The sequence below is a fragment of the Hyaena hyaena genome, unplaced genomic scaffold (assembly GCF_003009895.1).
Source record: "Hyaena hyaena isolate Hyena2069 unplaced genomic scaffold, ASM300989v1 scaffold_492, whole genome shotgun sequence".
NCBI classification, from domain to species: domain Eukaryota; kingdom Metazoa; phylum Chordata; class Mammalia; order Carnivora; family Hyaenidae; genus Hyaena; species Hyaena hyaena.
Window position 1 is genome coordinate 1,297,995 of NW_024081124.1, and position 16,063 is coordinate 1,314,057.

Sequence of the window (16,063 nt, forward strand, 5' to 3'; positions counted from 1 at the left end):
ACCTTCGGGGCTGGGCTGGACACGCTGAATTCCCAGTCCGGGAATCAGTAACAAGTGTTTGCCGTCCTGCTCTTGGAGCTGGACGTGGATGGTTCAGTGGATGAGCATCGGCTGGGGCTTAAGGTCTCAAATCTTGGGTTGGCCTCCTGCTAATTGTGTAATTTTAGGCAATCCACTTACCCTAAGTGAATTCTTTTTGTTAAGTAGTGTACTGTTTGGGATATGTTGGTCAGAATATGAGATGATGAAGAATTAACTGGTATAGGAGATGTCAAAAAATATTAATTCCTCCTTTTTATTGCAAAATGTTACAGGAAACTACATTTTATTCACAATGTAAAACTTTGCTGTTGACACTAACGTAGCAAGAAGCTGGAGGGCTTTAAAATCTTTTATTGTACAGAATCTTTTGTTTGTAAAGGGAAGTGTGTTAGCTTCCTACGGTGCTGTAACAAATTTCCCCAAACTGGGTGGCTTAAAACAATAGAAATGTATTCTCTCGTGGTCCTGCAGGGCAGAAGTCTAAAATCAGTATTCCTGGGCTGAAAGGAAAGAGCCCTCAGCTCCTGCTCTGCCTCTGGGAGAGCATCTCTTCCTTCTTCCTGCCCCAGCGGCTGCGCCATCCCTCCGCTCGCCAGTCTTCATGGCTGGCATCCTTAAGTCTCACTGTTCCCTTTCCTCTGTGTGTCAAAGCTTCCTCTGCTTTTTTTTTTTTTTTTTATTTTTTTATTTTTAAATTTATTCTGGGGGGCGGAGAGGGAGGGAGAGAGAGAGAGAGAGAATGAGAATCCCAAGCAGGCTCTGCACAATCAGTGCAGAGCTCAACACAGGACTTGATCCCATGAACCTGAGCTGAAATCAGGACTTAGATACTTAACCCACTGAGCCACCCAGGTCCCCCTGCCTCTGCTCCTTCTTATAATGATATGTGTAATTGCATTTAGGGCCTGCCTGTATAATCCAGGATAATCACCCGTCTCAAACTCCTCAATTTAGTCACATCTGCAGAGCATGCTACCTCCTACTTCCCCCTCCCCCCCCCCCCCCCTTTTTTTTTTTTTTTGCTGGTAAAGGTAACATTCACAGGCTCCAGGGATTAGGGCATGGATATTAAGAGGGCATTTCTCACGGGGCGCCTGGGTGGCTTAGTCGGTTGAGCGTCCGACTTTCGCTCGGGTCATGATCTCGCGGTTCGTGGGTTTGAGCCCCGCGTCGGGCTCTGTGCTGACTGCCAGCTCAGAGCCTGGAGCCTGTTTCAGAGTCTGTGACTCTCTCTCTCTCTGACCCTCCCCTGCTCACGCTGTCTCTCTCGCTGTCTCTCTCTCTCCTAGAAATAAATAAAAATATTAAAAAAAAAACACAAGAGGGCATTTTTCAGCCTGCCACAGCAGGCAGTGTCATGTAATTTGATCTATTAAGTCATAAGATTTCTAAAATGTCTCCATTTGTGTGTGGTTTCTGAAAGCTCAGAGACCATGCCACACAGTTCAGAGTACTGCTGGATTAGTGTGAACAGCAGAGTTTTGCAGAGTAGAATACAGAGATAACCAAGGCATGTCCTACCCTCCAGAAACTTCTTAGAGGAGCCAGAATGCCACAGAAGGAAGCTTGTACGTTTGTAGCCACTGGGGAACCGACCGAAATTGTTTGGTGGAAAGTCACTGGCGGTGTGTGTGGAGTAGAGCGTGTGGGAGCCATGACAAGGGTGACAGTTACGTGTGAGAACGACGAAAGGCCTCCAGGAAATGCCGGCATGATGGTGTTCAGAAAGAGAAGGGTGTCCAGGCGCATCCCAGAGGGGGTGTGCGGTTAGATTTATTGAGGCGCGATTGACAGACAAACAGTGAAACTCCCCAGTTTTAACCTGTCAGTTGACAGGTGTTTACAGTAGGGTAAGCACGCTGTAAGCATGATGTGGGACGTTTCTGTAACTTGACAAAGTTCCCTTGCACGGCTCTAGTCCATTCCATTCCTGGGCCTCTGGCAGCCACCGGTCTGCTTTCTGTCACTGTGGTTCGAGTCTTCTCCAGTTTCACGTGGAATTCCGTAGCTCGTAGTGTTGAACTCAGCATGTTGCTTTTGACATCGCATGTGTGGTCTTCTGTGTCTCTTTTGGAAGCTTAGTATTCCGTCATATTTCTAGACTGTCATTTGTGTCCGCTCACCAGCTGGGCATTTGAGTTCTTCCCTGTTTGTAGGGACGTGTTTGCATTTCTCTTGGGTGCTTACCTGGGAGTGGACCGTGGGTCACGAGGCAAGTGTATGATTAACTTTCTGAGAAACCGCGAGACCTGTTGCGAAGCGGCTGTGCCGTGTGCGCCCCCGCCTCCGCGTCCTTGCCAGCACTTTCACTGTGGCCGCCCGGCGGGTGTGCAGTGGAGGTCAGTGTGGTTTTCATTTGCATTTCTCTCAGAACTAATGATGCACATCATTTTATGTGTGTATTTGCCACTCATTTGTCTTCCTAGGTGAAGAGTTCAAATTCGTAGCCCTTTTTATTGAGTTGTTTGATTATAGTGAGTTGTAAGAGTTCTTCATAGTCTGAGTACAAGTCCTTTGTTGGAATACGCTACGCAGATATCTTCCCCGTGTCTGTGGCTTGCCTGTTCATTTCTTATGTGTTTGAGGAACAACTTTAAAAATTTTATAAAGTCCAGTTTATCTATTTTTTCTTGCATCATTAATTCTTTTTATCTGGTTTAAGAAATCTGCCTCATCTGAAGTCACTAATGCTATTTTTCTATTTTTTAGTGTAGAAGTTTTATAGTTTTAACTCTTGCATTTAGGTGAGTTAACTTCTGCGTCGTGTGGTGCAAGGGTCGGAGTTCACTTGTTCTGAGCAGGCGCTCGGTTGTGGCAGTCCGTGGTCTCCTCGTTCCCTCGTTGGAGTGCCGTGGCGTGGAGTGCCGTGGCGTGGAGTGCCGCGGCGTGGCTGTCAGACCACCTGTCCAGGCCGCCTGCTGCCCTGAATGTCTGTCCTGATGCTGATACAGTATTGTCCCAGCCACTGCAGGCGCGTGGCGAGTCGTGAAGTCAAGTCATGGAAGTGCCTCACCTTTCTTAGCTCCCCCAAACCCCTGCAACTTGTTGGCTATTCTGGGTACTTTGTGTTTCCATATAAGGTTTAGAATCCTCTTATTATGTTCTACCAAAGGATCTGCTGAAATGTTTATTGGGATGATGTTGAGTGGTAGATCGGTTTGGGGAGAACTGATACCTTAACAACACTGAGTCTTCGCTCTGTGAGCGCAGCACAGCTCTCTGTGTATGTAGGGTTACTTCTGTCAGCAACGTTTTATAGTTTTCAGTGTGCGGGTCTTGCGTATTTTTTTTAAAAATTTATCCCTAAGTAGTTTATATGTTCACTGTACTATTATAAGTGGATTATCAGAGTTTATATGTAGATAACTCAAGACTTCCAAATCTGGTAACAGTTGAAATGGAAGTAGGAAGAAGAGTTTGATTTGAGGAAGATGTTAAGTTTGATTCTGGGCTGGCTGAGTTCGTAGTACCGGTAGGCTGTCTTCCAGCCGGGCTGTGGGGGTATTTGCAGCCACTTACGAGGAGTGACAGTGCGATAGGAGCGTGCATGAGACCTTCAGGGAGGAAAGCTTGGAGAAGGGTTAGTTCTGGGCCTGAACCTGGTAGGGCGGCTCCCTACGGAGGGAGGAGGTCGTCGGAGTGGAAGGCGGGAAAGGTGGCGAGGCCGGGGGCGCGGGGGATGGCGCTGCAGCAGAGCGGTTCCAGAAGAACGGGTGGATTGAGGGAGGGACGCTGCAGCCAGCTCTCAGTCCACGGGTGGAGGGCCCGGAAGGGCAAGTGAAGGTCCTGGAAATGGGCGCTTTCATCACTCTGACCTGGACTGCTTCCGTGCAGCGGTGTGTGGGCAGCAGCCCCGTTTTAGAAGAGTGGGGGATGCACGGGAGGAACAGTGCGTCAGGCGGACTCTTCCGAAATTGGTGTGTTCCGTCCAGAGTGTGGCAAAGTGTGTTTGGCATGGGTGAGGAGAGCGTGTGTGTAAGGGTTAGGAGGTGAGCCTCCAGGGAGTGCTGTCATGAAAAGGGGGCTGTCGTCGTGGTGCAGGGCTTGGTTGGCGGTGGGGGGGGTGGTCAGAGGACCTAGACCTCCAGGCTCTGGGGCAGGTTACTGCTTTCTTCTCTTTTCACTTGGCTCTGGGCACCATTTTGATACACTAATTCTTAAAAAATCATCTAGAACAGGGATTGGTAAACTATGGCCTGTTTGCCAAATCTGCCCTGAGCCAGGTTTTTGGACCGTTCTTGAACTAAAAATGAATGAATGGATGAATGAATGCATCAATATTTTTAATGGTTGAAGAAAAAAATCAAAAGAAGACTCTCATGGCATGTGAAAATTAGGTGAAATTCAGTTTTCAGTGTCCATAAGCAAATTTAGGGGGACAATAGCCAGGCTTATTCATTTGTGCTTTTGTGATACGGCAGCAGAGTGTAGTAATTGCCCCAGAGATCACACGCCACACAGAGCAGAGCCTCAGGTAGTGTCTGGCCCTTCACCGAGGCCGCCGAGTCCTGACTTAGAAGGAAGAGTCTTTACAGACTGTTGCTGTTTTCTTTTCTGACTCTCCCATGACTTGCTGCTTTTATAGATATACAAAAATACATATTTTATATATATATATATAAGTTATTTCTATATGTTATATGTTTTATACTTTAATTTTATATTTATATTTTAGTTATATATATTTATAATTCATAAATTTATATTTATATTTTAATTATATATATTTATAATTCATAAATTTATATTTATAGATAATTATTTTAGGCTCCTCATCATGAATGCAGATTTTTTTGTCTCAGGCACTTTTCATTAAGTCAGGACTGATGGACTGTCAGCTCACTGAAATGCCTGACCTCAGACTGTACAGAGCAGATGGGTGTTTATTTTCTGGACAGAAATGTAGAATTATAATGCAGGCTGCTGACAGTCTTCACTGGTACTTAGTATAGCTCTGTTGGTGAAGCCATTTTATGTTATGTACATTTCCAGGCTTAGTTTTTGAAAGGAAAGTTGGAGGAAGAGAAGGAGGGATCTTCTCCTGAAACCAGCCACTTGATGAGTAAGAAGTAGATAGTAAACCTTTCAACCAGACACCGCTCTAAATGATTCAGCGTGACTTAATTCCTCCTTGGCAAAGCTCCGAGGCACTATTATTATTCTGCTTTTGACCAAGAAAACCCAAGTGCAGAGAGGAGTAACTGCCAAGGCCCCACGGCTAGGGGAGGGCAGGCTGGGGCTGCGGTGCAGTCGTGTCTGCTCGGGAGGGCTGTGCTCTGGTGCCTTCCTAGGGTCATAACAGCAGCAAAACTTGCTGACCACATGTTGCAGGGTGGGCTCTCCCGAGGTCGTTAGAATGGTCACCACATACGTACAGGTAAGAAGGAGGCTTTGGCTAAGGCGTCCCAAGTAGAAAGTGTGGGGCCAGTTAGCCCTGCCCCAGAACCTGAGCCCTCACCACCGCACTGTGCTCCCTTCGTCTCTGCTCAGAGTGCTGATCTTACGCCTTTTCCTGTAAGAACCGTCACGGCTTGATGACACTCCAGGGACACATTTGCATTGTGTGCAGGCAGACAGTATTCCCACGGAATGACCGTTTTGGGCGTTACTAGGCCGTGGTGTGCTGATTGCAATACCACTGATAGGTGTGCTTGTGTGTGGCGTCCCTGCAGAAGATTCTGGGCAGGGGAGCATCTGTGAGTTTGCAAAGAAGAGCCCTAAATCCCCCGTAGCCCTTCTTTTATCTTGCCTCTTCTCTGCCGTGTGTCTTGTGTAAGTGTCCAGGCAGCCAGGATTTTGTATCAGCAGGTTTTTTTTTTTAAATCATTTATTTATTTTTGGGGGAGTGGAAGTAGGGGAGGGGACAGAGGATCTGAAGTGGGCTCTGTGTCGGCAGGGTGACAGCAGCGAGTCACACGCGGGCCTCGAACTCATGAACCCCAAGATTAAGACCTGAGCTGAAGTTGCGCGCCCAACCAGCTGAGCCCTCCAGGTGCCCCTGCGTCAGCGATTCTGGAGAGAGATTAGGGCTGTTGCTGTAGATTGAGGGGGGCTGTGTGTGGATAACTGATACCCAAGGAGTTTCCAGGGATTCCTGGAGAGGATGATTGAAACGGAGCTCTTGTGACCCCCTCATCTGGGCCGTAGATAAAGGCACCAGCACCTTTCTACTCTTGAAGACAGATGTCCTCATGACTCCCCCCACAGTGTCTGGATTCTTTGTGACTGATCAGTTTTTACCTCCTGTCGGAGTCCCTCCTAAGTCCTATGTCGGTGCTGCATTATCTGGAAGAGATGCGAGTGAGACTGCCTTTCCAGAACTCTCCAAGAGGCGTTTCCTGATCTGCTATAGTGCTAAGCACGTAGTAGGTGCTTCAGAGATACTTGCAGGTTGCTAGTTCAGGGAAACGGAAACACACGGTTATTTCCGTGCCGTAGTCTGGAAAGGTTGGAGCTCTTGAGGAGCAGATGCTTACGCTGGCTGGGATGCTGTGTGGCAGGGACTGAGGTGACAGGGTCACGGGCTCTGTGGAGGAAGAGTCGGCGGTCCACAGCCCCAGGCAGCCCCGTCTCTCGGGCAGGTGAGCGGGATGAAGGAGCCTCTGGCCGTCCTCCCCGGGCGGCGGAGCCGGGTGGGCACCGCGTAGCCAGGCACCGTGTCTGCTCTGCAAGCCTGTTGGCTGATAGTGGTTTCCGGGGAGAATCTGCCGAGACAGTAAAAGACCGAAGCCTCTGCCTTGCGTTTCCTGACCCAGTGCGCTACGCATACCGCAGGTCTACTTAAAGTAACGTTTGAAGTAACACACCACTTTTCTGGGACTTCTTCCCTTGCTCTAGCTTGAGCCTGGGGGTCTGGCTTCGCGATTGCTTGTACCCCAGTCAGAGCGCAGACTCTCCATCACCCTGTAACCCTGTAAAACACGGAAGAAGCCCTGGGCCAGGACGGTCTTCACTTTGGCATTGGCGCTACCTGGGCGCGTCGTGCATTGTAACACGTGAGACGCGCACGTTCCGCGCCTGTCTTCTTCGGAGTGAAGACCCTTGAACAGGTCAGTCAGCGATCTAAAGAGTGCAGTTCAGTGGGTCTGGTATCTTACCAGGAGTATCCCGAGAGCAGTCTGTGTGTGCTGGGTGCTTGGCTATTTCTCCAGGGCGGTCATCCCCGTAGGGGGCACGTTAGAAGGACACTTTCCCCTGCCCCCCTCCCCCCATCTTCTGAATAGTTCGAGCTCGGTCTTCATTCAGACAGCCTGGGACAATGTCATCAGGCAGAGCCTGGGAGCAGGAGGTGGGTGGGCTTCTGGTGGCGGCTTTGCTGCTTCTGCCCCTCACGTGCATCGTGTGGGAGCTGAAGTGAAAGTGGTCTTAAGGCTCCTTCCATCAGAAAGTTCTGTGACTATGAAAACCTTTATACTCGGGTATTAGGTATGCCTAATCCTTAAAATGTGCATAAAACAATACATTTTTGGTTTATAAGTGCACATGAATTTAAAATTCAGATGTTACAAGGTTTATAACAAAAAATAAATGCTGGGGTGCATGGGTGGCTAAGTCTTTCAGGTGTCATCTCTTGATTTCAGATGGATTTGACCCTGAGTCGGGCTCTGCTCTGACAGCAGAGAGCCTGCTTGGGATTCTCGGTCTCTGCACCCCTCCTCCCCCCCCGCCGTGTGTGTTGTCTCTCTCTCAAAAATAAGTAAACATTAAAAAATTCTGCCCCATAGTCCTGCTCCCCAGGCCACTTTCTGCTCTTGCATGTTTATCTCTAAAGGGCAGTGCGTCTGCTGCCATTTCTAGGTTGGTCCCTTGTAGACCCCGACTGACTTCGTATTACTGTCATATGTCAGGAGGTGCCTTCTGAGAATTTTGTTTAAAGCACAGCCTGACTTGGACCTCTTCCAAATGAATAATAGTGATGCTTTTTTAAAAAAGTTTATTTATTTATTTTGAGACACACAGACACATACAGAGCACAGCACAGCAGGGGCAGAGAGAGAGAGAGAATGAGGATGAATCCCAAGCAGGCTCCGCACTGTCAGCACAGAGCCTGATGTGGGACTTGAACTCACGAATTATGAGATCATGACCTGAGCCGAAACCGAGAGTTGGATGCTCAACTGACTGAGCCACCCAGGCGCCCCCAGTAGTGACGCTTTCTAAAGCATGTTAGGCTTTGCGTTTTGACGTGGGAACTGTCAGTGCAGATTTGCTGAGGGGACACAGTGTTTAAAGGAGCTCGTTGCGTATTTCCCAGTGCTGGCTCCTCTGGTTTTCCCTTCATCACTTCACGCTTCTCGTGGTGGGCTTTGGCTTTGCCACGACTTTCATTGGTCAGTTTTAGTTCCCAGGTCGGTAAAAGATTTGGATTCCTTTCTGCTTTTCATGATTCAAAATACGTTGTGTAAACTGTTATAATATTTCACACTGTTTAGCTAGTACTTGTGTGATTGTGGGGTGAGTGGGGACATGCTGGCAGCTGATGCTCGTGCCAGCCACCTGCCTTGTGATTTAGTCCCGCCCCCGGGTACGGAGAGCCCGAAGCTCAGAGTGATGAACTTGCCCACCGCCCATGGCAAGTTACTGAAACCATTTGGACCCCTGTCAGTTTGACTCTGGAACCCACTACAGGCATGTACCAATTTGGTTTTACTTTTAAATGAAGCATAAGATACATGTGGAAAAGAGCAAACACAAGTGTAGAACTCGGTGAATTGCCAAAATCAAATGTGCACTTAACTACTAAGTTAAACAAGCAAATGAGGATGTTACCAGCACCCCGGAGGCCCTCGCCGTTCCTGCAGCGGCAGCCACGGTGTGGCCTCTGACGCCGTAGAGCCGTGTTGCTACCGCTGGCCACAGTGTTTAAATGGAATTTGCCGTGACTTGATTGTACATCCCTTTACACTTTGTCTTTCCACACCTGGAAATTCAGTGCCAGTTTTTCTGTTTCCTTCTCTGCAGGAAAAAAAAAGCATAAATTTTGTGCCTTAGATGAAATTTATTACCTTATTTGTGCTAAATACTTCCCCCTTTGAGGTAAATAATTACAATTCTTGGTTTGTTTAGTCTAAATCACCCTGGAAGACTCTTCAAAATCAGGGACTGTGAATTTGTTGCACCAAATAAAAGCATAAAACAGACTCCTGCCTCGGGGCTTTTGTGTACCTGTAAACGCTGCTTGCTGAGATGATTTCAGTATTGTAATAGGATCGTTTATAAATACTGCTTTCCTTTAGCCAGTGGTTTTTAAAGCAGTATTTTATGTAAATGCATGTAGGCCAAATAATTGTAGTATTCTGGGGGAAAGTGTTATTTATAGGAATGCTCATCTGGTACCTAGCTCACGAACGCAGTGAGCAGTTTGGCAGCTAGAAGCATATTTTCATCTTGTAAGTTGTGCGTTGTCGCCCAAGGAATAGTGATTACACCTGAGACTCACACCCATGTGACTCCAGGCCGTTATTTAATGTGGAACCTCTGGGAGAGAAGAAAATGTTTCCTACTATGTATATGAAGAAGATAGTCCATTAATACTTGTACAGATTTCTCTTAAAACATTTGTTCTAATTATGAAGGCAGAGCGTGTTTGTTCTAGAATACCTGAAATGTGCAGAGGAGTGCGGTAATCCCGCGTCTCTGTGAGATCTGCTCTTTTTTTGTACTGTCTTTTTACTCTTCATACATGTGAATATTTATAATAAATTTGGAATGATAAAATATGTTTAGTTTCAGTGCCTTTTTGTGTTTTTGAACCAGTTTTTAATTGTCTCCATGTTTATAAAGAATTAGCTTTTGGGTAGCAGGTGGGGAAGAGATGAAGTTGAGGAGAGGAAAAGAATCCTCTTTTATAAAACTGGATTGTACTTGTTCAATGAATTGATCAAATACTCAGTGAGCCTTTGTGTATCAGGCTCTGAGGCAGGCGGCTCTGAGACGCAGCTGTGACTCCGTTCTCAGTGGAGATCAGATACGACGAGGGAGGGCCTAAATCTGGTCATAGTGGGGATGGGGATATAGAAGACAGGAAGGATTCCCAGGAATGATTTGGTGGGAAATCTGATTTTTCAGAAGTCTATTTATTTATTTTGAGGGAGGGGCAGAGAGAGGGGGAGAGAGAATCCCACACAGGCTCTTCACTTAGCTTGGAGCCTGATGCGGCGCTTGAACTCACAAACTGTGATATCATGACCTGAGCGAAACCAAGAGTCAGATGCTTAACCGACTGAGGGGGAGATATTTAACATCCCTCCTGCATTTCTCCTTCAGACAGTGGGCTGCACAGTGGTGTCATTATTAGTATAGGGGCCATACAAAGGCAGAGCAGATTTGCTTCAGGTTTTGTTCTGGGCATAGTGAACTTGAGGTGCCTTTGGGCCACTAGAGAGCAGTGTCTCTTAGGCAGAAGGACAGAGGAAGCTAAGAAATAACCACGGGGACGGGTCTGTGGATCCCTGGCACTTAGAGGTGGCATCAGCCGCAGACCCTGACCTGGTGGAGCTGCCTTGGGAGGCCGTACAGCTGAGAGGAGGGTCAGGGGTAGATCCCTGGGGAGCCTCAGTGATCAGCGTGGGAGGGATGCGGAGGAGCACGGGAAAGGCCGAGAAGCAGAACTGGGGAGGGGGTGGCGCTGCGGTTGCTGAAAGAAGGGAAAAGAGTGTCACAGGCTGGGCAGCAGGTCCAGGACGAGGCTCGTGGCAAGTGTCTGTTGGGTTTGGCAGTTAGGTCGTTGGTGAGAAGAGCGTCAGGGAATGGTGGGGACGGGGGGCCCGGCTGGGGCGCGGGGGGCAGGGAGCGGTGTGCGGAAGCTGGGGATGGAAGGGCGGAGGTGGTCGGATGTGCTGTGGGAGGAGGGCTCTGTTTTAATGGGGTCTTGCTCGGCTTCATGAGGAGAGGGAGCCATGGAGCCGGCAGAAAGGGTTTGAAGTTGCGGAGAAGGGAGGTTGGTGCTAAAGCGAGGATCTGAGCGCGGTGCTGGGCTGGGAGCCTCGTCCGCGTGGAGGGATCCTACTTGGACAGGGTGGGGATGCTCTGTCCCAGGGAGCACGGGGAGGGGGAGACATTGCCGGTGTGGCCAGAGGTGCTGGCACAGGCTCCGTTCTCTCATTACCCTGCTGAGGGGGGGGGGGGGGGGGGGGGGGGGGGGGGGGGGGGGGGGGGGGGGGGGGGGGGGGGGGGGCGGTGGGCTCGAGGACAGCGGCTGGTGAGGAGCAGACGGGCGCAGGTGCCGAGGCGCGGAGAAGGGGCAGCGGTTCTGCGGTTCCGTGGCGGAGACCTGGATTTATAGAGGCGCCGATTAGCCCCGTGCTGCGACCCCCTCGAGGCTCCAGAGCCAGGGAACGGAGGAGGGAGGTTTCTTGACCGTGTACTTCGGAGAAGTCTTCCCTGTGTCCCAAGTGGATTTATTACAGGTTCTCACACCTCTGCTCTTTCCTCCCAGGGCTCCCTGGAGTTGTGGTTCTGTGTTTGCTTGGTAGCATCGTCATTATGATTTTAAAAAGTTTGCTTTCCCCAGTAACTAAAAGCTCTGAGGAAAGATATGCGTGAACTTGCCTCCCGTTGTGCGGTCGTTAGGACCTGGTAGGCACTCGGGAAGTATTTGTTGAATTTCCTGACTCAGTGCAGTGGGACTTGCTTCCGTCTGAACCAGTGCTGGCTGCCCCGCTTTGTTTCCGGATGAGGCGGTGTCGGGTCGTGTGGGCCCTGGGCTCTGATCCCAGCCCCACCTGTCAGCAGCCTCAGGACCGCGGGCCAATGCTCAGTCTCTCTGTGCCCCAGCGCCCCTCTCTGTGACCTGTGTAGTGTGGCTTGTGATGGTGCGCCCTCGGGGGCCTGTCGAGAGAACTCACGAAAAGCTTGTATACAGGACACGTGACATAAAAATCTGTTTTCACTATAGTGGTTTGGAAAAGTGTCCTAGGTGTTGACAGTCCTTCCCTGTGAGCCCTGGCTTTGCGATAAAGAGTTTGTAGGGCAGGTGCCTGTTAACATGTACGTGCGTCTGTTCCTTGTCATTTATTGAATATTGATCTTTAGAGAAACCGAAAAGAGAAAGCCCTGGACCGTGAGGGTCTTTCGGGCCTGGGGACACAGTGGCACCATAAACAAAGCCATTCTGGGTCCTAAAGGAACATCGCGAGGAAATTGTCACTTTGCTACGTCCGTCTGTGGGGAGAGATTCGTGACTGCGGCCTGCTCTGCACCTGCCACGGTAAACGGGAATCTGTGTCCTCCGTCTTGCAGAGGAGGTGGCCAAGTTGGAGAAGCACCTGATGCTTCTCCGACAGGAGTACGTGAAGCTGCAGAAGAAGTTGGCAGAGACGGAGAAGAGATGCAGTCTCTTGGCCGCGCAGGCCAGCAAGGAAAGCAGCAGTGAGTCCTTCATCAGCCGCCTGCTGACAATCGTGGCCGGCCTGTATGGCCAGGAGCAGTACAGGTGAGCCCGGCCGCACGGCCCTTCCCCTGGGCCCCTGGGCCCCCGGGCCGCCCTGTAGCTCCCCTCCCACTTTCCTCCCAGGTTTGTGTCTCTCTGACCAGGATCCTAGCAAACCTTCAGTCCCTGGAATGTAAGGTCTTTGGGGAAAGATTCTCGTTTCTTTTATTTCCTCCTCATCTTCAGCACAGGGTGTGGGAGTCACGGCACTGCGATGCAGACAGGAATCAGCTTACAAGCCCAGAGATTCCGAGGGGAAAGGTCACTTTCTCTTGGGACAATCAAAGAAGGTGTCTTGGAACTAGTGGGCAGGGAAATAGGTTGAGGGGGGCCTGGAGCCGCACAGCCGGTGGTAGAAGCTCAGCCGGCCACCCACTGGCTGTGTGGTCTGGACCTGCTTCGGGCTCCTAATCTGTAAAATGGGCATATTGCTGCTTACAGTAGTGTTGTTGTAAGGGTTAAATTAGTGAGCACATGTTTTAAAGCACTCAGACCAGGTTCTGGCACACAGTAAGCGCTCACTTGTTAGCTGCTGTTATGAAGTGAGTTTTGAGGTAAATGCCAGAGGCTGGGTAGGATTCAGTACATAAAGACAGTGATGTTGCTGGTGGGGGGAGGCTGAGAGCAGGCGGGGACGTGGCAACATGCGCACGAGTTAGAGGACAGGAGGGGCCATCTTGGGGTGGATGTCATGTGTCAGGAGGCGGGGAAGGTGGGTGCTTGCACTGGGGGCCAAGGTGGGAAATACAGACTTGAACCTCTAGGGAGTGAGGAACAGAGTGCTTGGACCTTCAGAGTCAAGGTGGGGTTTCGGGAAGACCAGCCTGGTAACGTCATGTAAAGAGAATTGTGCAGGGGAGAGTGCAGGGGTGTGGTGGGAATGTTGTGCAGAGTGCAGAGCAGAGATGAAGATGGGATGGGGTGGTGGCGGCGGAACGGAGAGGAGACGAGGGCGCGAATGTGTGCCGGAGAGAGGGTGTGCCTCCTGAGGAAATTGGCAACTGGACTTTAGCTAAGACTTAGGAAAATTCCAAAATAAGTTAGGACATTTAAAACTGATCAAAATCCAGAATTGCTATCTTCCATCATAATCATTTATAAATTTTTTTATAGTTTATTTTTGAGACAGAGAGACAGAGCATGAGTGGGGGAGGGGCAGAGAGAGAGGGGGACACAGAATCTGAAACAGGCTCCAGGCCCTGAGCTGTCAGCACAGAGCCCGACTCGGGGCTCGAACCCACGAACCACAAGATCCTGACCTGGAGCCGAAGTTGGACACTTAACTGACTGAGCCACCCAGGTGTCCCTCATCTTAATCATTTATAAAAGAAAGAAAACCTGAATACCAAAAAGATAGGAAGCATACACTCTGAGTAAAGGACAGCCCTTAAAATTGAATGGATGTTGCTGCTTGTAAAAATATCATTCATTCGTGGCCTCCTTTTCTCCCTCTTTTTCCCATGGACAAGTCAAAACTGTGCTTCTGGTGGCACAGGAGAGCCTGACCTACCCTGCTGCTGGTGCGCCTCCCCTGCCCGAGGCTCTTCCCTCACAGCTCCCGTCACTCACTTTCTCTCTTACTTACGCACCGAGTGCATCCACCATCCCATCCCGCCGCCGCCCCCCCCCCCCCCCCCCCCCCCCCCCCCCCCCCCCCCCCCCCCCCCCCCCCCCCCCCCCCCCCCCCCCCCCCCCCCCCCCCCCCCCNCCCCCCCCCCCCCCCCCCCCCCCCCCCCCCCCCCCCCCCCCCCCCCCCCCCCCCCCCCCCCCCCCCCCCCCCCCCCCCCCCCCCCCCCGCCCCGGGAGACATGAGAATGAGCCCCGTCAAGGCTCCTGGGGGCCTCTCCCGGGCTTCCCTTGCCTACCACAGGTCAGATACCAGATGGGGAGCAGAGCTTTCAGAGAGAACTTGAGCTTTTCAGATGGAGTACCTAAAATCGGAAAATCAGTTTCTAAAGCAGATGCTCTTTTACCAAAATAAGAAGGAAAAACCCCCTACAAAAAAAAAAAAAAAAAAACCACAAAAATTTGTCCTATAAACATACATTTTATTGAAGTATTTAAATATATATATATATTTAAAGTAGGTTTCACACCCAGCATGGAGCCCAGTGCAGGGCTTGAACTCATGACCCTGCCTGAGCTGAGATCAAGAGTCAGACGCTTGACCGACTAAGCCACCCAGGCGTGCCCCTTCCCCCACTTAAATAGTATTTTTATGTGCATCTCAGTGACTGGAGTAATTAAAGAGTAGATGTTAAAAAGTTTTTAAATTGAGAAATGTGGAAGAACTTGGTACACATTTATTTTTACTTAAGTTCAGGAAAAGGCTTTTATCTCTTAAGATCATTAAAAATGGTTATATTTAGTTATTTACTACATCCTTCTTTTAGTGATCACGCTTACAGTTGTTTCTGTTAATGCATTTGAGAAACTCTAGCAAGAAGCTCTTTATACCTCTTCTCTAGTAACAGCATTCATATTTTACAGGGAAATGCTCTTTGATTAGAATGGAAATTTAAAAAAATTACTAGCCTCCTAATTGTTTCTGCATAGAGTGCTCAGAAACTTACCATCTTCCATTTTTAAATTGCATTTTTAGAAATTGTTATTATTAGAAATTATTGGTGAAAGCCTTATCTGTATTTCCCTTTGATATGTTAGAGTAGAAAAGAGAAAAACAGTTTGACCTGATATTCATGAGTATATAGATTTCAGAATATATAGAACTTATAATTTTGTGGCTAAAAGTCCATGTATGGCTAAAACAGGAAACAGTGAGTCTTCATTTAATAGAATTTAATACTTTGTACATAAATTTAGAGCTTAAAAATTATTTGTGCTTTGTAAACTGCTTCATGGTTTCATTGAATTTTAGAAATTTTATCATAGGATATGATTTGTTCTATTTGAAAATATATTTTACGGGCACCTGGGTGACTCAGTCGGTTAAGTGTCCGACTGCAACTCAGGTCATGATCTCAAGGTCAGTGAGTTCGAGCCCCGCGTCGGGCTCTGTGCTGACAGCTCAGAGCCTGGAACTGCTTCAGATTCCGTGGCTCCCTCTCTCTCTGCTCCTTCCCCTCTCCCTCCCTCCCTTCCTCCCCCCACCCCCTCTCAGAAATGAAGGAATGTTAAAAAATAAAAGAAAGAAAATACTTTTTAAATGTATATTTTTGAGAGAGAGAGAGCGCGAGCGAACGCTAGCCGGGGAGGGACAGAGAGAGGGACAGAGGACCTGAAGTGGACTCCTCAGCTGTCAGCACAGAGCCCGACACGGGGCTTGAACTGACGAACCATGAGATCACAACCTGAACTAAAGTCGGACACTCACCCGACTAAGCCACCCAGCTGCCCCATATTTGTTCTATTTCAAATAAAATATCAATTCCATTTCTTTTTTTATTGATTGATTAATAATGTTTGGTGCTACACTAGTTTGTAATAATTTGAAATACTGAGTATCCTGTTCTTCGATCTAATGTGATTGGTTGCAACTTGATCTTAGCACAACTACAATTGCTGATATGCTTACATCACTGTAAAGTGTGTTGTAGGCATGTGTTCATGGAGGAAACTGTGTCTGTGTTA

General features: G+C 49.0%; 1 protein-coding gene across 1 annotated transcript in view; it reads left to right on the forward strand.

The window, feature by feature from the left end:
* ANKFY1 (ankyrin repeat and FYVE domain containing 1) overlaps positions 1–16,063 on the forward strand; it is a 67,386-nt gene that overhangs the window by 7,478 nt on the left and 43,845 nt on the right. Inside the window, exon 2 of the mRNA XM_039254504.1 lies at positions 12,283–12,475. Within this exon, the coding sequence (XP_039110435.1) occupies positions 12,283–12,475 (193 nt within the window). The remainder of the gene's footprint in view (positions 1–12,282; positions 12,476–16,063) is intronic.